This window comes from Aspergillus sclerotioniger (assembly GCF_003184525.1).
Source record: "Aspergillus sclerotioniger CBS 115572 chromosome Unknown BO94scaffold_11, whole genome shotgun sequence".
NCBI lineage: Eukaryota > Fungi > Ascomycota > Eurotiomycetes > Eurotiales > Aspergillaceae > Aspergillus > Aspergillus sclerotioniger.
Genome location: NW_020291001.1, coordinates 575605 through 598019, shown reverse-complemented (window position 1 = coordinate 598019; position 22415 = coordinate 575605). Strand labels below are relative to the sequence as shown.

Below are 22415 nucleotides of genomic sequence, written 5' to 3'. Positions count from 1 at the left end.
TTACCCATAAGCTTGACTCTGAAGCAAGCTACTATCTAGGTAGGAAGGCTAAGCATTAGAATCACGTATTGATATCTACAGTCACCGTCACCCATGCCCTGCTATTTTAGAATTGCATCACGTGGTGACATGTCGCGCTACGGCCCCTTGGCCCCCTCCGTCTTCATCATCTGTTGCCCCTTAATGTATCATTACTAAGTACTGAAGCGTCACCCCCATGTCACTTCTGAAACTTGGCCAGACCCTCCGAGGTAGGCTAGGGAGATATATCATTACGAAACAGGTTCAGGACACGGTTTGGTTTGCAGAGTATATGACCTTCCATAAAACTGCCAGCTACTTGGCTAAGCCTTAGTAGGAATCAAGCCAAGGAGACAGTCGTGGTCAAAGGAGTTCAAAGCCATCCTCGCGTGGAAAACGAGAGAGATGTTTTAAAACGCTTCCAGCATTCGACAACTCATTTACGGCCATTACTTGATGAAGTACAAGAGCCCGCGGAGCCACCTATCATAATCCTTAATTATTTAGAAGACAACCTTCTGAGTTCATCTATCAAGAAAACCCTCAATCGTCAGGAGCTTAAATGTGTTGCATGATGCATACTCGAAGCATTGAATGTCCTCCATAAAGATGGATACGTGCACACAGGTAGGTTTATTCGAATAGGGTATTATCCACATCCCTCTAATTAATTCGAACCTCAAGATGTCAAGCTAGACAACATCTTCGTGAATTACAAGCAAGGCGAAAATCGGTTTTCCGAAATCCAGCTCGGCGACCTTGGAGGCTGCTATCCTGCCGACAGCACTATCGCAAAAAAAGGCACACCTATAGGTGCGGCTATGTGGTCGAGCCCTGAAGTACTGATGGAAACGCCTTGGAACACAGCCACCGATATCTGGTCCTTTGGAACGGTGGTGAGTTATGCACGTCTTTAATATGAGACTATAGCCTGACACTTCATTGTAGCTGATCAGCCTGATATACAGGGGTGACTTCAACTTATTCCGACCACGCACAGTGCCGTATGGCCATGAGGAATACAATTTGGAGGTTCTGAAACGGCAGTTTAGCTATTTTGGGCCCTTTCCGGGGAAATATCAGGAGATTGCAAGCCCCGAAACAGTCTTGGCGATTCTATACCTGATGCATGAGATCCCTCAATCACAGACAACACCTTTCATTCGGACAACGGAGAAGGAGATTTCCCTGAGAGACAAGAATTTCATCTCGAAGATTATGATGCTGGATTGGAGGGATAGACCCACGGCACAAGAGCTTTTGGAGGATGGGTGGTTTCAGGAAGACTAGCCGGTGTATTTTGTTTCCAAAACCCGGCTGTCTTGTCTTTAATTAGCATATCTTATCTCCTCGGTTGAATTGTTATCAAAAAGCAATTCTAAGGTTGAATCGAATCTTCTATCTGGACGTACAAAAACATTGGACACCAGCGCATCCCGTATCTTATCGCCAAGTTTGGAGCCCAGACGAAGCCTAGATCCGTACCTGTCAAACGGCATATCCGCAAAGGAACGACTTTAAAGTAGATTTCTGTACAATAATACATCCCCAATCTCTGAGACATGTGCATCCCAAACTCCACAACCTATACACCGCCAGCGGTATCCCCAACCAAACCCACAAACACCTAAACCATAACCTCCCCCTCCATCATCCTCTTCTTCGGATTCCTCTTCACCCCCTCCTGCCTCCTCCTCTCCTCCTCACTAATTTTATCCAAATCCGTCTCCACCCCCTGCATCGCCCTCTCAACCTCCCCCTCCCTATCCTCATGTCCCGCCACCGCAACCCCCAAAATCTCCCTCTCCAACCCCCCACAACCTCCCACTCAATCCCCGCCTCCTCCAACATCCTCACCCCCATCGACTCCCCCACAAACGTCCCGGGCTCCTTCACCCCAAAATACACCTTCTCGATGCCCTTCTTCCCGCCCCTCGTCCGAATAATCCTCTCCACGCAGGGCAAATTCCCCGAAAGCCGTTTCCCGCATGGCTCCATCGTCACATACATGACTAGTTTGCGGTCCGGGTCGGAGGCGAGGACTTCGGCGACGTGGTCAGGGGAGACGTTGTGCTGGGAAGCGAAGTTTGCTAGACAGCATTGTTCGGCGTGTGTGTTGCCCGGGTGTTGCATTGTGTAGCCGGTTGAGAGGACGAGGTCGGAGGTGTAGTTGGGGGTTGGGTCGGAGATGTGTCGGGAGATGAGGACCGCGCCGACGCGGAAGTTGGTTGGGAGGGCGGGGGCTTGGGAGGCGAGGTTGAGGCAATCGCGCATGTATTTTAGGTGAGGGGTTGTCATTGTGGGTGGATGATTTGTTGTGAATGTGTGTTTGTAGAGGTGAGGAGGGTCGTGATTGGGATTGGAGTGTAGATTGTAGAAGAATGTTAGTAGCTGTGATGAAAGTAGAAGGGCTATGACCGCATACGTAGATTGATAAGTAGCTTGAAGTGACGCTAACCTACATTAGGAAAACAAAGAGGATCGCGTCCCGCGCGTTTCTGTTTGTCTTGTTTGTTGGGAGTCTCGCCGGCCCGCCCTCGGTGTTATGCATGTTTTGTTCCCTGAGATAAATCACCTTCGTGTTAGAAGAACACAACTACTTTTCCCTTTTTGTCATAGATATTGGTCTCTCTTGCATTTTTGATCCGCTATGTCTATTCCCGGTGAAGCCTTTTGGGACAAACCCATCTTCGAAAATGACGAGAGTGACGAGAGTGACGAGGAAGCGAAAGCCGACGTCCCTCGCGAAGCTCCCCTCGAAAGCGATCTGTATGACATCCTCGGCGTCGAGCACGATGCAACCCCGGACCAGATTAAGACTGCCTACAAGAAAAAGGCGCTGAAGCACCATCCCGGTTCGTGAAAATTCTCGCTCGTATTCGGTGAAACTGTCGTATTCTGATAGCATTGCAGACAAGGCCCCCCCGAACCTGAAGGAAGAGGCAAACACCAAGTTCCAGCAGATTGCTTTCGCCTACGCTGTCCTCTCCGATGAAGGTCGACGAGAGAAATTTGACCGGACTGGCAGCACGGCTAAAGCGGTCTATGAGGATGATGATTTTGACTGGTTGGACTTCTACCGGGAACAGTTCTCCGCTGCGATCGATGAGAATGCGCTCGATCAAATCAAGAAAGACTACCAGCGATCTGAGGAAGAGGCGAAGGATGTGTTGGCAGCCTATGAGACCCACCGGGGAGATTTGGACAAAGTCTACGAGTCGGTGATGCTGTGTAATGTGATCGATGACGATGAACGGTTCCGCGCCATTATCGACACGGCGATTGCGGAGGGAAAAACCAAGGAGTACAAGAAATACGTGGAGGAGCCGGAGAGGAAGCGCCAGCTGCGACTGAAGCGGGCGCAGAAGGAGGCGAAGGAGGCAGAACAATTGGGGAAGGAGATCGAGGGGAAGAAAGCAAACAAGAAGAAGAACAAGGGGGAAAGAAGGGCGCGAGCACAGGGGACATGAGTGACCTGGCAGCGCTGATCAGACAGCGGCAGGCCACCCGTATCGATGCCTTCTTCGGAAAGATGGATGAGAAGTATGACCTGGACCCGGATACGGGGAAACCCAGGAGCAGGAAGCGGCCAGCCAAAGAACCTACAGACAAGGAGTTCAACGCTGCTGCTGCGCGCTTGGGACATAACAAGAGGAAGAAGTCCAAGGCGTAGTGGGTGTGACTTGGTGCCGGACAGCAACCGGGTCTTTGGGTGGATTCATTTTTGCGCCATTTTTCTTTGGGGGTTGGGCGTTCTGGTTATGTAGGGACAAGTCCTTTCGCAGGATGGTACATTGAGTGAATTGGCAAATCGGCATGGGGGGAGCACTTCTTTTCTTGTTTTCTTGTATTTGTTATGATTTGTCATTGTTTTCCAACCATTTGCTATTGTGAATCAACCCATAGGTAATAGAACAGACATGATACCTTCTTTGACCGCCAGAAGATGGAATGGATGCCTGGGGGTTGTTGGGGAAGGGCCCTGACCAGTTCAGGCCAAAGGAGAACGTGACCGATGACAGCTCCTGAACACCAAACACCACACATACCACCTCACGTCGAGCATAAATAAGCAGTCGGTTTACTGCATCTTGCGTACACAAGACGGTCTCCATTGGTGAGCACCAGACAGGTTTGCATTCCAGCTGCATCCCAGCAGGAGTGAAGGAGTGACACTAGCCCGACTGCCTCAAGTCCCCAGGATGATCGCCGGCATCAAGCCTGGGGGTCAATGCAAGGGATGGCCAAAGTGGAGGGGTGGCACCTCGCACAAACCGGTGATGGTGCCTATAAGGATCAGCCAGCTGCTCCCCTCTGTTCGTGATACCCCGCCATGCCGAGCTTTTGGACGCCTTGGCCGGCCTGAACCAACCTGCTTGCCTCGCCTCCTCTTGGTTCTTCTTTCTCCCCATCCCCTCCCTACCTTTGAACTTCTTCCCGAGTCACACACAATCACACACAATCACAGTCCACAGAGGAGCCAGAACAGCTTCACCGTCGGCTTGCTGGCCTGACGCCAGCCCCCCTCTCCTTGGCAACATCCGAGGAAAAAGCACCAAGTGAGGATCGCCGTGGAGGTGCAGCCGTTACGCACGTGGAGATCCGGTCTCCATCCTTCTCCATTCTTGTCGCGTGCCTCTTGGGGTGTCAGCATTCAGCATCCAGCATCCAGCATAGGGAGCTGCCTGCTCGGAACAAGTCTGGTTCAGAACACGGGAGACAACCTGGGGACAACACTCGTGTGACTGAACCGAACAAAGTGTCAGCAAAAGATCATCATTCTCCACGATCCACATTATTCCAAAGCCGGGCAAAGCTGGGAGCTAGTTGTCAACTGAATCATATTAATAAGTTAGCCCACCGTTAGTGCCTGGAACCCGCCCGCACAAAGCCAGAGACGGCGCGAGGCCATACCCCACAGCCCGTCATGCCGTACTATAGCAGGAAACCCGCCCACATGTCGCTGGAGACGGCCCTGGAGGAAGAACGGCGGGAGCTGCTGGAGGAGATGGGAGAGGGGCCCTCGCCGGCATCGTACCGGCGCCGGAGCCTGCTGGACATCTCACCGAGTCCCGGCTTCCTGCCCCCGCGGCATGGCTCCATCGCCGGCATTGGCGTTGGCGTGACTCCCCCCTCCTCCTCCTCGGCCGTCCGCCATCCGTCGCACTACTCGTCCTATTCCTCGCCTTCTCCGCTTCCTTCGTCTCCTCGCCGCTCCTCCGCCACCCCCTCTTCAACCGCTACAGCTACCAGCTTCAATCCATCGCCCGCAACCGCGACAACGCCTCCACCACTCCCTCGCACCACCACCACTGCAACAACCACCACATCCGCCGTGGCGCCCCCTTTGCCTTCTGCGCAGAGGAAAGGCTCCGTCCAATCCGACGGGTCTGTTTCCCCCCACCGATCCACCGACCTGGTGTCAGGCGACAAGGAAAAGTCCGGAGACAGCAACACCAGCAACGGCGCCAGCAACAATACTCGAATTAAGTCGGAACACAAGTCTGGTCCCAGCATCCGCTGGGATTCATCCACCGACATGCCCCCCAGCGTCGCCAACCGCAATGCATCCAGACGCGCTGCTCAACCGCAGGAGAAGCCATCCAATCGGCTGCCAAGCATGGCTGCGGTGATGTCAGGGCTCGACCTGAAAGTCGGGTTCCCGAGTTTTGTCAGAGGCAGGGACTCCAGCCGTAGCAACTCCACGCGGGGAACGTCCCTGGATTCACGAGTCGCTTCTCTTCGACCAGGTCGCTCCAACTCCCCGAAACGCCGCTGGCTGAGTCCCAATGCGCGTGGCCCGGCCGCCGAACCGGCAAAGCCTGCGGTGACCAGCAAAAAGGAAACCAGCCCTACGACAAATGCTACCAAGGAGCCTAGTCCGGAATCCCGCCCTGGGTCCCCCGAAGTGGAAACCAAATCGTCAGCCCCGGGTGAGGCCCGGCTGGAGAAAGATCATTTCGACAATGAAAACAATCCGATCGAGACTAGCGACGAGGATGTCGGCGAATCTACCTCTAGTGATGACGAGGCAGCCCATGAGGACGACTCCGATGTTAAGCGTGGCAGGAAGAAGACCGTCGACAAAGATCCCCCCGTCAGCACTGGTCAAAGGCAACTTACTACAACGAAGACCGCGCCTGTATTCCGTACGTACCCATTATTTTTGTGTTCTCCATGATTTTCCTTCTCGTCGAGGTTACTGGTACCATTGCGTCCATTCCTTTTGCACATACTGATGGCGTGAGCGCAGGTTCCGATAATGATTCAGCTGGAAAGGCTGAATTGGTACACACTGCAAAACAAGGCCCAGTGCCGAAGAAGCCTGATGTGCATCCACGGACAAGCTTCGACTCGGCCTCGGCGACCAACACGCCGTTCGGATCCGAGGATGAAGCCGAGCTGTGCGATATCAAGCGGGCTCAGAAACTGGGAATCCAAATGTCCGCTATCGATAGTACCGTTCAGCATCGGTCCATCCGCACTATCATCCGCGGGGACTACACCGATCTACAGGAAGAGGCAGAGGGCAGCCGTCGACGGCAACGCAAATACCTCGTTGCTACAGACTTAAGTGAAGAATCGGTGTATGCATTGGAGTGGACGATTGGGACTATCCTACGGGACGGAGACACCATGTATGCGGTCTGCGCCATGCACGATGAGACGGCCACGCCAGCGTCGGTGCAAATTGGCGACGGCGCCAAGGCGATGCAGGATGCGGCAGCCGTAGTCGGGTCGCAGACGGCAGAGACAGCAGAGAAGGCCCAGAATGACTCGAACTCCCATCTTCCCCGTGCGCTCTTTGGTCGCCTGGGGACGGACAGCAAGCCGAGCTCAGTCGATGCTCGAGGCATGTCCAAGGCCGAGTCGGAACGCGTTCATGCTGTAGAGGTCATTTCTCAGACCTGCGTTCGGCTTCTGCGAAAGACACTGCTCCAGGTCCGCGTTGCTGTCGAAGCCATCCATTGCAAGAGCCCGAAGCATATGATCACCGAAGCTGTGCGTACCTTTCCTATATCTTCGCAATCCTAATAACTAACAAAACTCCAGATCGACGGGCTCGATCCAACACTGGTGATCGTCGGCGCAAGAGGCCGCAGCGCACTCAAAGGGTAAGCTCCCATCTCAAACGATATACATCCCAAAACTAACAACTCCTATCCCAGTGTCCTTCTCGGATCCTTCTCCAACTACCTCGTCATGCACTCCTCCGTTCCAGTAATGGTTGCGCGTAAAAAGCTTAAGCAGACCAAGAACAAGAAAACGAACGTCCGCCTATCCAACAATCTGACCACGCCCAAGAAACTGGCCCTTGCAAAGGTCGACTAGAAGAATGTCCTGCCCCCTCTCTCCCTCCTTCTCCTTCCCTTTTTTTCTCTCTCCTCCTTCCTTAACCTTATCTCTTACGATACCGATTCATGGCGGTCCGGCGCATATGCATCTTATGGTCGAAATATTATTATTCCGAGACTGTTTTCTATTCGCTTCGCTTCTTAACTTGTATGATTATGATTCCTTCTCTCATGACGGGCGGATATGACGAACTAAATTATTAGCTTAAAAATTAAAATTAATGAATGAGGATTGTGCTTTCTTTAAAGAGTGAACAATATTTAGTATTTTTATTCTGGGTTTGATGTATGGAATGCACGTAGGTTACGGAAGTAGGAGATATGATTTGAAGGAGGCAGACAGGCTGTGAATTTGATGCTATGCTTGAGATCTAGATCTCTAGTCTAGTCTATTGCTCGACAGGCTTAGGGGTCTCTTCTTTGGCACCGGCGGCCGCTCCCGGGTGGCGAGAGCCCTTGTCCTTCTTCTTATCCTTCTTCTGCTTGGGAGCCGGAGGAGGGTAGGCCTTCAGCGTCACCTCCTGCCACTCAGGCGAGGCCTCGTAGGCGGCCCGGATAGGAGCGGTAAGCTCAATGATAGCCTCCGCAACAGCGGGCTTGAGGATCTGTGGCGACAGCTGGGTTTGGTCAGTATGAGGCAATTATATAGTGTGAGTATCAGACTTACGATGTCGTTCTTGTAATCTTCGTGCATCTGCTCGATGTTGGTGTACACAAGAGGCTCCAGGCCGTCTCTCTCACGGCTGACGCGGAACTCGGGACGTCCGTTCTTCAGGGTCGAAACCGGAAGAAGGACGTACTGTGCGAATGCGAGAATACCGTTGTTGTCGGTCTCCTTGGGAGCGGCCTGCGCTTTGCGGATCTTCTTTCTGATGCTGTCCACGGACTCGAGGAGATCGATCTTGCTGTCTGATAAGGTGTTAGTAGCTCCTTGAGGGGGAAATGTGCGGGATAGTACCTTCTTCACTAGAGCTCATCTTGCCACCGGAAAGACCGGGCACCATGGCGTTGCAGAGGTGAGCGCGCTAAGAATGTAAGTTATAGATCATTGGTATGATTGGTATACGCTTACCTTCCTGTAGCCAAGCTTGGGGTGCCATTCCGTGGAGGCGGCAAACAGCTTCCTCTGGTCAAGACCTCCGAACTGAGCATCAGCGTCCAGGTACTGCTCGTCGAGAACCTGGAGAAGAGGGTACAAGAGACCACTCAGAGGGCCATTGGAGGACTGCTTGACAATCTCCGCACCGGCACGCTTGGCATCGTGCTCCGAAACCAGGGAGGACAGCTTGTACACATCCATCACATAGTCCATGTTCTTTTGGTAAGAGGAACCGCGGACGAAGCGCAGCTTCTCAGTCGACACACCGACAGCCTGGAGCAAAGCGGTGATGGTGAACTCGTAGTATTTCGCCCGGTACTCAACCTGCTCGAATGTGGATTTGAGCGAATCCAGGTTGGCGTGCAGATCCGCAATCAGGACGGTCATCTCTGCGCCCGCGGCGAGGAACTGAGCAATCTTCACAGCCGGCACTATACCGATACACCAGTTAGCAGCGCGCCTATCGGCCACGTTTCAGTGAGATTGTACCCAGGTAGCCGCAGTGAGGTTTGCCGGTCGGGCTGGTACCTATCGCATTAGAAGGATACGTTAGTATGCTGCCCGATCGCATAGACTTGCAGGATATCGTTGAATCATACCCCAGTAGATCTTTGGGTTCCGCCCCTCGGCCAGAATGGTCTCAATGAGATCCAGGTTGAGAACCTCCTGGAGATTCTCGGTGATGAGGGCGAGCCTCTCGCTGACGTTCAACTCTGCCATGGTGTGAATAGGATGGTCCGAGGAATTGGAAAAGGAAGAGACCACGCTTTCTGGCGAGTATAGTGTGTGCCTGGTGAGTCAATCTGCAGCGATAACCTAGTTAGTCATCGAACTGCGAACAATTTCAGAGTCACTTTCCCCTCCGGAACCAATTGTTCCGCGCTATCAATCCGGCATCGGATTGGCTCGAATGCTTACCTAATCTCACGGTATGGTACGGGGCGATAAGATAAGAGACCGCTCCAGGGATTCTCCGAGGTCAGATATTCAAAGGCGAGGGAGATGCGATGCGCTCGTAGTGATAACAATAGTCTATAGAGGTTATGAATGAGTACCAGAGCCAGGCTTACATCCTAAAGCCATGAGAGCAAGAAGAGAGAAATCTGGGTTCATGCTGGAACGTAGTTGGAACCCCCAGGCAGTCCTAGATTGGGAGTCCAGTCCATCATCCGGTCCATGCTGACTCGGATATTGGGCGGGGGGCTGCATATCCCCAAGATGAGTCACCAAGGTACTGAGAGTAGCATAGCCAGGGTTTGGTGGCGCTGTATATGGAGCATGGAGTCCAGGATGTCGCTGGGAGGAACTAGGAAGGGATTACTACTATGACGGACTAAGTAGAGTAGCGTCGCGCAACAGCATCACGTGGGGTGGCTGGTCACCGCCCCGGCGGCGGCGTGGAGCAGCCAAAGCATACGTCGACACTCCGGCCTCGACTAAGGAGCTGCTGCTGCTGCTGTCTCTCCCCTCAACCTCCCTCCCCGTTTCTTCGGTCTTTCGGTTCTCTCGTGCGCTTGCTCCCGCAGCCCCCCCTTCACCATGGCGTCCGAATTCGTTGATCCCAGGATGACCAACATCAAGCCTCGCATCCGTTACAACACTATCGGAGGTATCAACGGCCCACTGGTCGTTCTGGATAACGTACGTCCCACCTGCATCGCTGCGCCCGAGGTCCACCATGACCTGGACCGGCCACTTTACGATCTCCTGACTTATGACGATGTGCCATAGGTCAAATTCCCCCGTTACAATGAGATCGTGTCCCTCACTCTCCCCGACGGGACCGAGCGCTCGGGTCAGGTCCTGGAAGCTAGAGGTACATCCCCACCCACGCATCGCATGCGACAGCGGCATTCGATCGGAATAGCTAATGCGAGACCACTGGTGCAGGGAACAGAGCGGTCGTTCAGGTACGAGCTATGTCACAGCTGTGGTGTCCTTCTGGTATTGCTTATCAACGTGCGGAGCGTTAACTTGGGATTGCGGTCATGATTAGGTCTTCGAAGGTACTTCCGGTATCGATGTCAAAAAGGTAATACATCCAGCAGCTGGGGATAAAAGCTACCTTCCATTGGAGACAGCAGGTTCCATCAGATGCGGGCATGCTGACTATTGTGCCAGACGAAAGTCGAGTTCACCGGCCACAGCTTGAAGTTGGGTGTGTCCGAGGACATGCTGGGTCGTGTCTTCGATGGATCCGGTCGCGCTATTGACAAGGGCCCCAAGGTCCTGGCGGAGGATTACTTGGATATTAACGGTCAACCCATCAACCCCTACTCTCGTGTATGTACCTGGCCGACTGTCCTGGAGTGCGACATTGGCTGATTGGATGACGCAAAGGTGTACCCCGAGGAGATGATCTCCACTGGTATCTCTGCCATCGATACGATGAACTCCATTGCTCGTGGACAGAAGATTCCCATCTTCTCCGCTGCCGGTCTCCCCCACAATGAGATTGCCGCCCAGATCTGTCGTCAGGCCGGTTTGGTGAAGCGCCCCACGAAGGATGTCCACGACGGACACGAGGAAAACTTCTCCATCGTTTTCGCTGCCATGGGTGTGAACATGGAAACGGCCCGTTTCTTCACTCGCGACTTCGAGGAGAACGGCAGTATGGAGCGTGTCACGCTGTTCTTGAACTTGGCCAACGACCCTACGTATGTTGCTACGTTTGTCTCATTTTATAGGCATGGCAACTGACCTTCCCAGGATCGAGCGTATCATTACCCCCCGTCTTGCCCTGACCACCGCTGAGTACTACGCCTACCAGCTGGAGAAGCACGTCCTGGTTATCATGACCGATCTGTCAGCCTACTGTGATGCTCTTCGAGAGGTGTCTGCTGCACGAGAAGAAGTCCCGGGTCGTCGTGGTTACCCCGGTTACATGTACACTGACTTGTCGACCATTTACGAGCGTGCTGGACGAGTTGAAGGCCGTAACGGATCTATCACTCAGATTCCCATCCTGACCATGCCTAATGATGGTATGGCCATTCCGCGGCTCATGTGCTTTAAGGATTGTCAGCTGACCAGTTGTAGATATCACTCACCCCATCCCCGATTTGACGGGCTACATTACGGAGGGACAGATCTTCGTCGACCGTCAGCTGTACAACAAGGGTGTCTACCCTCCCATCAACGTACTTCCTTCCCTGTCTCGTCTGATGAAGTCTGCTATCGGTACCGGCCGTACTCGTAAGGATCACTCGGAAGTGTCCAACCAGCTGTACGCCAAGTACGCTATTGGACGAGATGCTGGTCAGTCCTTTCCCCTTCATCTGATCTGAATCATGCCCACATACTGATCCTGTGAACAGCTGCCATGAAGGCCGTCGTCGGTGAGGAGGCCCTGTCCTCGGAGGACAAGCTCTCCCTCGAGTTCCTCGACAAGTTCGAACGCACCTTCATCAACCAATCGCCCTACGAATCGCGCACTATCTTCGAGTCGCTCGACATCGCCTGGAACCTGCTCCGTATCTACCCCAAGGACCTGCTGAACCGTATCCCCAAGCGCGTCCTGGACGAATTCTACGCCCGCTCCGCCCGCAAGATCGCCAACAAGGACACCCGGGACAACACCGTTGACCCAAGCCAGTCGGAGACGGCTGATCTGATCGAGACGTAAACCGGCCTTTGTCTTTAATGGGTTTACTATACATGTTCATACCGCGAGTTTGAAAGCCAAGCCAAGCTGTCTTTTCTCTTCTTTCCAACTTGCCCGTCCATCCGTCCGTGTTTGCCCGCTTCTCTTTTGCGCGCCGAGGTCACCCCACCTCACCACCTTGGTTTCCTCTACTACGATCCTGCATATACTCTTTTTTTTTCTCGTAGTTGTATATCATATAACTCATGGATTATTTGATAAATTTTCGATCTACTGTTCATCCGTGCATAACTGTCTACAGTACACAGACGTTCCACACCAAGAAACTTATACTCGTAATAGTAGGAAAACCAAAAAGAATCCCGATTGCATTGGTATATGTACTCTAAGTAAAGCAAGCTCAACTCGACTCAACCGAAAAGAATAGGACGAAGGACGAAGAATGAAGCAGAAAGAGAGAACTTTTCCTTGTTTTCGTCGCTCATTGACCGAATCAAATCAGGTAAGGTAAGTGTTAACACATCCTTGACTGCAGAAAAGAGTAAGTGCGGTGGTCAAGTCTAAACAGCTCTAGGAGAAGATGAGGTCGGTGGGTAGGTATATAGGTAGATAGATGATGATGGCGGTGGGGATGGTGGAGATGGTAATGGGAAGGACGCTTAGAATCGCAGGTCCCAGCCGATCTTGGGGCCGAGGCGGGGCAGTTCATCAGCGACGCTCTGGACGTCCTTGTCACCTCTGCCACTCAGGTTGAGGACGATGTTGTCGCCCTTCTTCATGGATTTGGCGAGCTGCATGGCGCCGAAGACGGCGTGGGAGGATTCCAGAGCAGGAATGATACCCTCGGTCTGGGCGAGGGCACGGAACCCAGTCAGGGCTTCGGCGTCAGTAGCGACGATGAAGCTGGCGCGGTCACTGTCCTTCCAGTTGCTAAGCTCGGGACCAACACCGGGGTAGTCGAGACCGGCGGAGATGGAGTGCGTCTCGGAGATCTGGCCGTGCTTGTCCTGGAGGACGTAGGTGCGAACACCGTGGAAGACACCCTTGCTGCCGCCGGAGAGGGTGGCGGAGTGGCGCTCGGTATCAACACCGTCACCTCCAGCTTCAACACCGACGAGCTTGACGCTGAGGTCGTTCGAGAAGGGGTAGAACATACCCACGGCGTTACTGCCACCGCCAACGCAGGCAACGACGGCATCGGGCAGCTTGCCGATGTGGGCCTTCATCTGCTCCTTGGTCTCGTCACCGATGACGGACTGGAAGGTACGCACGATGGTCGGGAAGGGGTGAGGGCCGATGGCGGAGCCGATGATGTAGTGAGTGGTGTCCAGATCCACAACCCAGGCGCGGAGGGCCTCGTTGACGGCATCACGCAGAGTGCGGCTTCCAGCGTCGACAGCAACGACGGAGGCACCAAGGAGTCTCATGCGGAAGACGTTGAGGGCCTGACGACGGACATCCTCGGCACCCATGTAAACGACACACTCCATTCCGAACTTGGCGCAAACGGTGGCAGTGGCGACACCGTGCTGGCCAGCACCGGTTTCCGCAATGATCCTCGTCTTACCCAGTCTCCGGGCGAGAAGGATCTGACCGAGGGCGTTGTTGATCTTGTGACTTCCCGTGTGGTTGAGATCCTCACGCTTCAGCCAGATGTTGGCACCACCAACATGCTCTGTGAGACGATCGGCAAGATGGAGACTGCTGGGGCGTCCCATGTATGGGTAGTAGGAACGGTATTCTTCCCAGAACTTGGGGTCGTTGCGCGCGGTCTCGAAGCCACGCTCCAGTTCGGCCAAGCAGTCCATGAGGGATTCGGGGACGTACTGGCCGCCGAACTCGCCGAAACGAGACGGGATGAGAGCCGGGTCGCCGGAGCCGTTGAGAGCTTCGATCTGATCAACCAGGCCAGGGCCAGCCGGCGTGTCATCGTTGGTGATGACATCAGTGGGCTGAGACAGCGCGGGAGGGGCCTCCTTGAGAACGGGATCGATAACGTTGACGGAGCCAGTCACAGTACCCTTGGCATCTCTTTCAAGTCTACGACCAGTAACGCCAGAGAGGTATTCTTGGGCATTCTTAGCCGCCTGGCCGGCAGGGGCGTCACCCAAAACGGTGATGATTTGACTACCGATAACGACACCCTCGGAGATGTTCTGGACGGAAAGGAAGTGCTCGCGAGTGCTGACACCGAATCCCAGGGCGGTAGGCACATTGCCGGACCAGGTGTGAACGCGAGACAGGAGATCGGGCAAGTTCGCGCTGAGCTTTCCGGTGGCACCGGTGACACCCATTCTGGAGACGACGTAGATGAAAGAATCGGCGATCTTGCAAAGGAGCTTCATGCGGGACTCGGAAGTGGCGGGGGCAATGAGGGGAACGTAAGACAAACTACCGAAGAGGTTAGACAAGCTGTTGGTTGCACGCGCACTTCAGTCAAACGTACCCAGCGCTAGCGCAAAGATCTCTGAAGCGGACAGCCTCCTCAGGAGGCAGATCGACCATGATGAAGCCATTGACACCGGCTTCCTTGCAATCCTTCAGCATAAGCTCCTCGCCATACTGCATGAGAGGGTTGTAGTAACCCATCAGAAGAACGGGTGCCCGGAGACCCCGGCTTCTGGCGGTGCGGACCATGTCCAAAACGATGGGGATAGTAACGCCATTGGCCAATGCTTGAGTGTTGGCCTTCTGGATGGTCGGTCCGTCTGCAATGGGGTCGGTGAAGGGCACACCCATTTCAATGATGTCTGTTGCAGACCGCCAACCTGTCAGTCCTCCGAGGTTCTACTATTAAAAGAGCGGGGTCGAGAACATACCAGCGCCTCCAGTTTCCAAACCCAGCAGCACATCTACCGTCTCCTCGATGGTAGGGTATCCTGCAGTAAAGTAAGCGACCAGAGCAGCACGCTTCTCCTGCTTGGCTCTGGCGAACGCGTTCTTGATTCCATCCATGGTGGCGGGAGGTGGGGTGACACCCAAAGAGCGGTGGTCAGGGAGATACGGGGGAATTAGAGAATTGGGCAAGGGCGAGTTAAAAAGAAGGGGATAGAGGAAAGCCCAAGGAGGGAAAGTTGGGGGAAGCGGAGGAGAGACTGGGGGGTGGAGAGAAAGAAAAGAGAGGCGATGTCGGGGGAAGAAAGTGGGTTTGAGTCACGGTCAGCAAGTTGACTAACTGGCGATGTTCGTCTTTCTTTTGCGCGGAATGTCCCGCCCCGGTCAGGTGATGTGGCGATAAGATAGCTGCTTCCCCTCCAGCCTTTAGTCAGCCAGGCAGTCTCGTGGGTGGCGGGCCTCGGAATTACGGCGCAATGCCGGAGAACCATGGTTGTTACAACAGACTCTGACAGACGCCAGGTAGAGGGTAGATAGATGGATGATAGGTGAAGAACCTCTAGATATTAGATTATAATGTAGTCAAATCACATCCGACCTCTTCCTGAAAACAGATCGAGGGAGGCCAACAAAATCAGCAGCAATATTCACAGACGCCACAAGCTATGCATATATAGATCCGCCCAGAATCCAGGGTCCTGGTTCGAATCCCTCGGGGTGAGAACAATAGTATCTCCCCCCAAAGAGGCGCAATGAGGAATGCAGGAACAGGCACAAACCAGCGGCGGAAAACAACACGATGACACAAAATTGATACCAAAGCCCATTTCACACTTTTTATCCCTCACCAACCCAGATGTCTGGTACATCAATCCCAAGGGTTATCCCAAACCTGCAACCTAAAAGGAACGACTGCGGCGCCATGCTATGCCAAATAGTTGTACAGCTTCGTAAAGGAGCGAAATCCTAATGCCCATATGAAATGCAAAATCAGAGAAGAAACGACAAGGCAGAGAACAGAAACATATCGTCTATAATGCGTAAAAGCGAAGAGGATATTGGGCATCAAGGCATGAAAAGATGGTAAAGGAGAGACATGAGATCATTCACAGTGATCATAAATAGAAGGCTAGCCCGGGAGACTCATCGCTGGGTCAAATGACCCAGCCAAGGTCTCACAGCCAAGGAATGACAATAAGAAAAGAGGTATCAAATAATAATGGAAGAGGCACAACGCATGAAAACAGAAAAAGTCAAACGCCAGCCAATGCAAGTCACCACCGCGTAACCGGAGATTCTAGCATCTCAAGGCCCGTGGGCCTGGTCATGCACGGAATACGGCATCGGGGTGAGATAGTTGTAGCAAGCGCTGCCGCTAGGGGCTCCGGTGCCTGCCGCAGACGTGAGGAGAGGATTCAGTTCCCAGGCCCGGCTGCTGACAGGGGCAGTGAGCCCGATTTGGCTCTGCTGCTGACAGACAGGCGGGTAGGAATACGGCGTGGCCAACGCCGGATAGGGCTGGCTGACAGAAGGCAGCCCGCCCCGCAATTCGGGGGGCCCTGTCATGGGAGGAGGTGTGTAGGTCGAAGCAGTGATGCTGGTACCGTACGTGCTCGGAGCAGCAGTGTCCGAGACTGACTGAGGGGATGCAGCGTTCGGAGGTTCAGTTCCTGAATCAGAAGCCGCTCCATTGCTGGTGTAGGTTGAACCGATCGGGGTAGCTAATGTTCCAGAAATCGAAGAGTAGCTGGCAGACTGTATAATCGATGGTTAGCCTTTGCCTGTGCGGCTATGATATTGGGCACTCACATATTTCCCGATGATTTTCTTCAAGGCGTGGCTAAGGATTTTCCAAGGGAAAACCTTCACGTCCTTCTCGATGTTTCTTGGCTTCGGCGCCGGGAAACCCATGATAACTTTGAAGAAGTCCTCACTATCTGCCTTGGCCTTGGAGACAGTAAGAGGTCTGAAGCCTTCCAGATTCCGCCGGATCCGGTTCTTCTCCTCTACCGTGAAACGAACCCCTACCAAGGACTCGAGCAAATAGATGGTGTCAACGCTGGTGACGAAGCATTCGTCCTTCCCATCCCAGTAGATACAGCTAATGCAGATGCTGTTTGGGGCTCGGTCCTCGGGAGCTACTGGCTTGAAATCTGCGTGGATCGTGCTACCACTTTGCATCCGTGTAAATTGGACGAGGCGACGTTTCGCGTCACGTTCCTCTCGGGACCAGCTTTCAGTCATCACATCCAGATCACCGTTCAACTTCAGGACCGCCTTCGTCGGACACATAGCATAGGGGTTGAAAGACTGTGTCTGGCCATAAGCGCCTGATTGCTGTAACGTCGACGTCCGGATCAGCGTTGGATTTCCAAACCTCCCAGGTGAGGGTTGGTTTTGATGGCGGAAAGCGTGGCTCACTGCATAGCTTGTGCTTCTAGCATCGTTGGCCACCGAAAGAAACGATGGGCTATATGATGGTGTGATAGGCGATGGGGCTCGAATGGAGGCTTGGGACGTAGTCGACAAGGCGGAGTACTGGGTGGGCGGAACCCTCGGTGAGGCAGCCGCATGATGAGGGGTGACAAAGCTACTCATGGCAGGCAAGGACTGCATATATGGAGAGTAGGTCGCAGAAGACACGGTGGGCTGTTCCTTTGCGTGCATTGGTGGGGCAATAACTCGTTTGGGTGCCCTCGAGAGAGCCTCGTCCGAGTATGAAGGAACTCTCCGCTTCCGGGATTCGTCCGATGGAGACTGCATCGTAGCATGCTCGAAGGTGTAAACACCCACTTGTAGAGTGACTGCATGGCAATCATTGTGGTCCATGATCACTTGCAGGGGGACCGCCAACGACGGCGACCCAGTGGAGCTGAATGGAGGCGTATCGACGGACAGTGCATACTGAAACAAAGGGCCCTGGAAGCCGAGAAAGTGCGGCACGCAGTCACACTTTTTCGAGCCGAACACGAGATAGACAGTTGCGTAATTTGATGTGTGGAGATCGTACGGGGATTGAATCTGGACGAAAACTCGAGTACCTTCAGAGCCTCTCTGGGGGGAGTAGGAGACAATTTCCGGAACCTGGCGATGCTCCGCAGCCAGCATTGGTGAACGACCCTCTTCATAAGAGCTGGCATACTCTCCATTTGCCATGTAGGGTACACAGTCGGATATTTGGCTGGCGTGATCGGGCATTGGGGAGGGGACAAGAGAGGTGGCCGTCACATATGGTGCCTGGCCGTAGCCCGGATATGGCACACCCTCGTGCAGAGATCGAGCAGAATCATAGTCTACTCCGATTGAGTCAGCGTCCGTGTCTCACAAGACCGAAATGGGGTGGGAGCCCCAATGATGCCTCCGAAACAGACAGGTCATGTGTTCAAGGGACCAGTGCTTACCGATCAATGCCGCGTGGGGGGGTTTCTGGAAGGTAGACATAGACAAGATGGGCTCAGACTTGGCCAAAAGGCCGTCTGAAAATGCACCGAGGAACTGTGACTCTTCAGGGTCGGAAAAGTCCAACGACTCGTCTAGAATTAACGGTGTTTGTAATTCTGGGTTGAACTGTAAAGCGCCCGGGGTCAGTCTATGGCCAGATGTGCGTGCGAGGCTGCCGGAAAACAAGAATGTGGCACCGCCAGCACAGCAGATGCGTCAAATATTTCAAACCAGCCGAGGGCAAACTGGAGGGGAAGGGGAAAAGGAAAGCAGCAATTGGGCAGCGAGGGGAAGAACCGGACTCACCAAAACACCGTGTGTCTTCGAGTAAGCCAGTTTGAAGGTGTTGCAGAGACTGCAACAGAACACGACAGCTTAAAAAAGCGAATGGCGGCGAATATTTATCCTGAAAACGATAGGATGTCGGAAAGTCACTAGCGAGCTCTCCGAGACAAAACGAATGACGACACGAAGTGGCTGTCAGCCCGAATGAGGTGGATGCCACGAAAAGATTTGAATGAGCAATCAGGACCCTATAGCCGAGAGAGAAATGACGAAGGTTTGGCTGTAGGATAGAGACCGGATCCAAGCCACGCTGCCGATAATTGCTTCTGACTACCTATAGGAATCCTGTTTCCATCTGAAGGCGATATGTTAGCCTCACCCCGGACGGCAACAATAATCGTTATCGTAGCAGGCTATGTAAAGAAGCGAGCGAAGTCAAGCCGACCGAACCGAGACAGGAGATGTTTCGCTCTCTGGTGAGATTCTCCTGGGACCAGGAGAAATGTCTGTAGTCGGGGGATGAACTACTCGGGTTGTGAGTACGAACCTCCCAGAGGCGAGGGAACCGGCTCGCTGCATAAACTAGCAAGACTTACCAAGAAAAATGAGGAGATGAGATTCGCGTCTCCGAGGCTTTGAGAAAGCTAATATGCAAAAGTCACGGTCCCTAAGCGACTAACGAGATGGCCTACACCTTGACGGGGTTAACAACAAACATCCGGAGCTTGGTGACGGAAACCCATACAAGGGAGATGACAAGCGCACGGAACCCATCATGGATCCTAATTTTCCTGGGATCTGGTGCGGCAAAGGCACGACCTTGGAGAAGCAAGGAGTACAAGAGGGAAGGGGACACGAAGGAGAGTGATGCAAGGCACCAACAGAGTCTGTGGCAAAGGGAGGGAGGGTTGGCACCAACCTTAACAGACCAATGGCTTCAGCACAGGGCGAGGCTTTCGTCCAAAAGGAACGCCTATTTGAGACGTTTCCTACTAGTTCGTAATAAGGTGGTGCCCTCAGCCGAGACACAGATCCACGATGGTTTGAGTCCAGGTCCGACCTCGTGAACGAGGACTACACAGAGACAAGGTTGGGCGAGTCGGCTGGCTGACGATCCACACTTTCTTTTCGGGCAAATTGAGACAGATGGGCGAATCCGGTCACGGCAATAAAATAATGCCGTACTTTTTATTTATTCGATTCGTGCCAATGGCGGAGGGGACACTGTCGAGGTAGCGAGAACGGGGTCGATGATCGTCCTTTGGGGTACCTCCCGCTCAACAAACGGGGATCGCTCTATAGATCCGACGTATAAGGAACCAGGCAAACGCACAGCTGGGAAGGCCGCACGACACGGAAAGGAGGAGTGGGCGTCAGTCAATCCACGACTGGGTTCTTTCGGAAATAATAAGGTACTGTCGTTGAAGCCCCCTCTTCTTTCGGGTCGGATTGGCGCGGAGACAAGCTCGAGGCAATTAAACAGATATAGCACAGTAGCGAAGGTTGTCGAACATTCAGCGAGTGCGTGTGAGATCCGTGAAGATTAGAGATTAGGATATCCAATAAGACCGATCAGTTCCTAATTCGTCCTGCCAATAAATGCTTCTCTTCTTCCTTTATTTTTTCCTTCTTGGTCGATCAACACAGACGTAGCGAACGTAATGATACTTGTCGATACCAAACAAAGCGAGTGTAAGGTGAACGTGAGACGAGCGAGTGAAAAGTGTAATAAAAAAAAAGATACGAATGAAACCTTCACTGTGCCATAACAGACAGTGTCAGGAAAAAAAGGTGGGGGGGAAGGGAGGAATATGAGGAGGAGAGGAGAAGTAGTCGAGATTAAAAAAGAACCAGACTGATAGCTGGGGAAGAGAAAAACAAGAGATGACGAGAGATATATTACTTTTCCCTTAAAGCAATCCACTTGAGCCGAGGATGCGGTGGTAAGAAACGAGAGAGCACTGGGCGACAATGGCCTAGTGTGGCGGGGATGTGCTGGTGGGAGGATGGAAACTCGTAGGAAAAAGGGTAATAGTGGTGCCAATAACCCTCGAGGACATGGAACCCGGCAATGATATAAATAAATAAATTGGAGGATACTTCAATCTCTATGAAATTCACTTGCGGAGGCAGATCCAACGGCGGCCCTTCCCTCTCTGAGTGTGTGTTGTTATAATTATACCTGAGGTTCTTCGGGGAATCACAACACCCTGAAATCTGAAGACCAAATGGCTGGTTGGCCCATGGATCTTTTTTGCTCCATCGTGGAAGTCCCTGGGCTGGTGGTGGTCCTCCACATCTCAACCGCTAGACTACCAGTCCCATGGAGACTTAGTACCGGCCCATACCCATAGATGGTTTTCTTTTACGAACCTTCCGAGGCGCGCATCCTTCTCCTTTCACCAGGAACCACCCAGGGTCCGGTCGGGTCACGGGGAAGGCTTCGAAGTAGGAAGGAAGCTAACTCCCTTAACCTTCTAAAAAAGGATTTTTTTTATTTACTATAGTATTTTTTAAATTTTATTTTTAATATTTTTATTTATTTTTCGTACTTGCGCAAAAGAGTGAAAAGAGAAAAAAAAAAAAAAAGAAAGGGAAACGGCTCTTCACCAGAGAGGGGAAATCCTGGGTGGAGGGTGTTCTTAGTCAGGGTAGGCTAGCTCAGGGCTAAAGTCATAAATCATAAGTCGTAGGTCATAACATACCAAGGGCATTATGTGTGATTATTTTTGTTCCCGGAATAATGATTAATGATTATTATTTGGTGAGAAGAATCCTACCATTGGGTAGGAAGTACGAAGTACTGGGTGAATAATCATCCAACCTGGTCCCCCCATCCAGCAACAGGCTAATTGTAGCAAGGGTGTTAGCAAAGAATAGCAGCAGACACCGTTCGAGCGGTCCATGCCGCCTTGACCGGTGGACCCCCCCCCCAAGGGAAAAAGATCAGTCAGGGCTGCAGAAGCCAGCGGGAAAGAAGGAGAAGTGGTTCGGGTTCGGATTCTGGTTACAGTTATTTTTACTCAGGCTTAATTTGGATCCTATGGCAGTCAGATTGGTACAGATATTCTCCATAATTATTGGCTGCGGCAACTTTGCGATTCTCTTCACATTGGTGGGGGAAGGGGCGATTTTCATTTTCCGTGTTCCTTGGCCTTTCGGGGGCCCTGATGCTGATACACTAACTAACTAATACGGAGCCTAATAATACTTGCGCAGAAAGTTTGAACTAACCCCTCGTACATCTGGCAGGATGAGCTGCCCTGTCACTATACGGCGCACTAAGGAAGAGAATGGAGGTAGGTAGATACTTTGGAAACAACACCAGACCCTACACGGCCATGCCCTCCTTGCTGGTTGCTCTTTGCTTTTTCCTGTTGCTTGCCCAGCTGGTGACATCAGTCCGGGCTGACCATTCATGCCCACGATCATGGGCTGAAGTCTTGATTCAAGGCCATCCATATTGCTGGTTATCAAAGACTCAGATCAACCAACTCATCCAATCCATTGGGACGAGTTGATCAACTGAAGGACCACTACAAAGACTCACTGGAGTTGCTTCTACGAAGTAATCAGACATGATGATATCATCGACCGAGATATTGATAAAGGACCCTTGACAATCCGATGACATCCTATCGAGATAGATACCGGATCTCGAGGGTAGGTAGGTAGCTAAAGGAAGACCCGAATCCTTTCCATTTTCACCGTTCACCTATCTAGTATGCTGTACATAAGTAGATAGTATGATACCATGCAAAAGCACCGTTCTGGT

General features: G+C 52.7%; 9 protein-coding genes across 9 annotated transcripts; 5 read left to right on the top strand and 4 right to left on the bottom strand.

The window, feature by feature from the left end:
* Nucleotides 1-79: 79 nt before the first annotated feature.
* BO94DRAFT_565330 (STE/STE20 protein kinase) lies at nt 80-1311 on the top strand (the record flags this gene model as incomplete). Its single annotated transcript, XM_025614490.1, has 5 exons — nt 80-309; nt 359-585; nt 610-648; nt 706-917; nt 970-1311. Exons 1-5 carry the CDS (start codon nt 218-220, stop codon nt 1309-1311), a joined length of 912 nt encoding a protein of 303 aa, XP_025468454.1. The 5' UTR covers nt 80-217.
* A 54-nt stretch (nt 1312-1365) lies between these two features.
* Nucleotides 1366-2407, bottom strand: BO94DRAFT_565329 (putative DRAP deaminase). Its single transcript, XM_025614489.1, has 2 exons — nt 1840-2407; nt 1366-1819 (listed from the first exon to the last, which is right to left on the bottom strand). The coding sequence occupies exons 1-2, from the start codon at nt 2317-2319 to the stop codon at nt 1649-1651; spliced, it is 651 nt and encodes a 216-aa protein (XP_025468453.1). The 5' UTR covers nt 2320-2407; the 3' UTR covers nt 1366-1648.
* Nucleotides 2408-2593: 186 nt separating this feature from the next.
* Nucleotides 2594-3961, top strand: BO94DRAFT_534315 (DnaJ domain protein). Its single transcript, XM_025611515.1, has 3 exons — nt 2594-2876; nt 2935-3338; nt 3467-3961. Exons 1-3 carry the CDS (start codon nt 2672-2674, stop codon nt 3692-3694), a joined length of 837 nt encoding a protein of 278 aa, XP_025468452.1. The 5' UTR covers nt 2594-2671; the 3' UTR covers nt 3695-3961.
* A 987-nt stretch (nt 3962-4948) lies between these two features.
* BO94DRAFT_545522 (universal stress protein family domain protein) lies at nt 4949-7353 on the top strand (the record flags this gene model as incomplete). Its single annotated transcript, XM_025613242.1, has 4 exons — nt 4949-6170; nt 6275-7023; nt 7075-7136; nt 7191-7353. 4 exons carry the CDS (start codon nt 4949-4951, stop codon nt 7351-7353), a joined length of 2196 nt encoding a protein of 731 aa, XP_025468451.1.
* Nucleotides 7354-7745: 392 nt separating this feature from the next.
* Nucleotides 7746-9195, bottom strand: BO94DRAFT_594175 (tyrosine--tRNA ligase TYS1; the record flags this gene model as incomplete). The annotated part of the gene is made up of 6 exons (XM_025616195.1): nt 7746-7993; nt 8044-8285; nt 8335-8401; nt 8449-8906; nt 8965-9003; nt 9075-9195. The coding sequence occupies 6 exons, from the start codon at nt 9193-9195 to the stop codon at nt 7766-7768; spliced, it is 1155 nt and encodes a 384-aa protein (XP_025468450.1). The 3' UTR covers nt 7746-7765.
* Nucleotides 9196-9899: 704 nt separating this feature from the next.
* BO94DRAFT_534311 (H(+)-transporting V1 sector ATPase subunit B) lies at nt 9900-12348 on the top strand. Its single transcript, XM_025611514.1, has 9 exons — nt 9900-10116; nt 10207-10291; nt 10366-10385; nt 10472-10507; nt 10597-10758; nt 10816-11132; nt 11185-11459; nt 11515-11733; nt 11793-12348. Exons 1-9 carry the CDS (start codon nt 10015-10017, stop codon nt 12098-12100), a joined length of 1524 nt encoding a protein of 507 aa, XP_025468449.1. The 5' UTR covers nt 9900-10014; the 3' UTR covers nt 12101-12348.
* trpB (tryptophan synthase TRP5) lies at nt 12348-15235 on the bottom strand. The gene is made up of 3 exons (XM_025615022.1): nt 14899-15235; nt 14526-14829; nt 12348-14470 (listed from the first exon to the last, which is right to left on the bottom strand). Exons 1-3 carry the CDS (start codon nt 15032-15034, stop codon nt 12739-12741), a joined length of 2172 nt encoding a protein of 723 aa, XP_025468448.1. The 5' UTR covers nt 15035-15235; the 3' UTR covers nt 12348-12738.
* A 984-nt stretch (nt 15236-16219) lies between these two features.
* On the bottom strand, nt 16220-18112 carry medA (transcriptional regulator medA; the record flags this gene model as incomplete). Its single annotated transcript, XM_025608043.1, has 2 exons — nt 16220-16669; nt 16724-18112. The coding sequence occupies 2 exons, from the start codon at nt 18110-18112 to the stop codon at nt 16220-16222; spliced, it is 1839 nt and encodes a 612-aa protein (XP_025468447.1).
* Nucleotides 18113-21264: 3152 nt separating this feature from the next.
* On the top strand, nt 21265-22096 carry BO94DRAFT_39565 (uncharacterized protein). Its single transcript, XM_025607356.1, has 2 exons — nt 21265-21447; nt 21511-22096. Exons 1-2 carry the CDS (start codon nt 21384-21386, stop codon nt 21831-21833), a joined length of 387 nt encoding a protein of 128 aa, XP_025468446.1. The 5' UTR covers nt 21265-21383; the 3' UTR covers nt 21834-22096.
* Nucleotides 22097-22415: the final 319 nt, after the last annotated feature.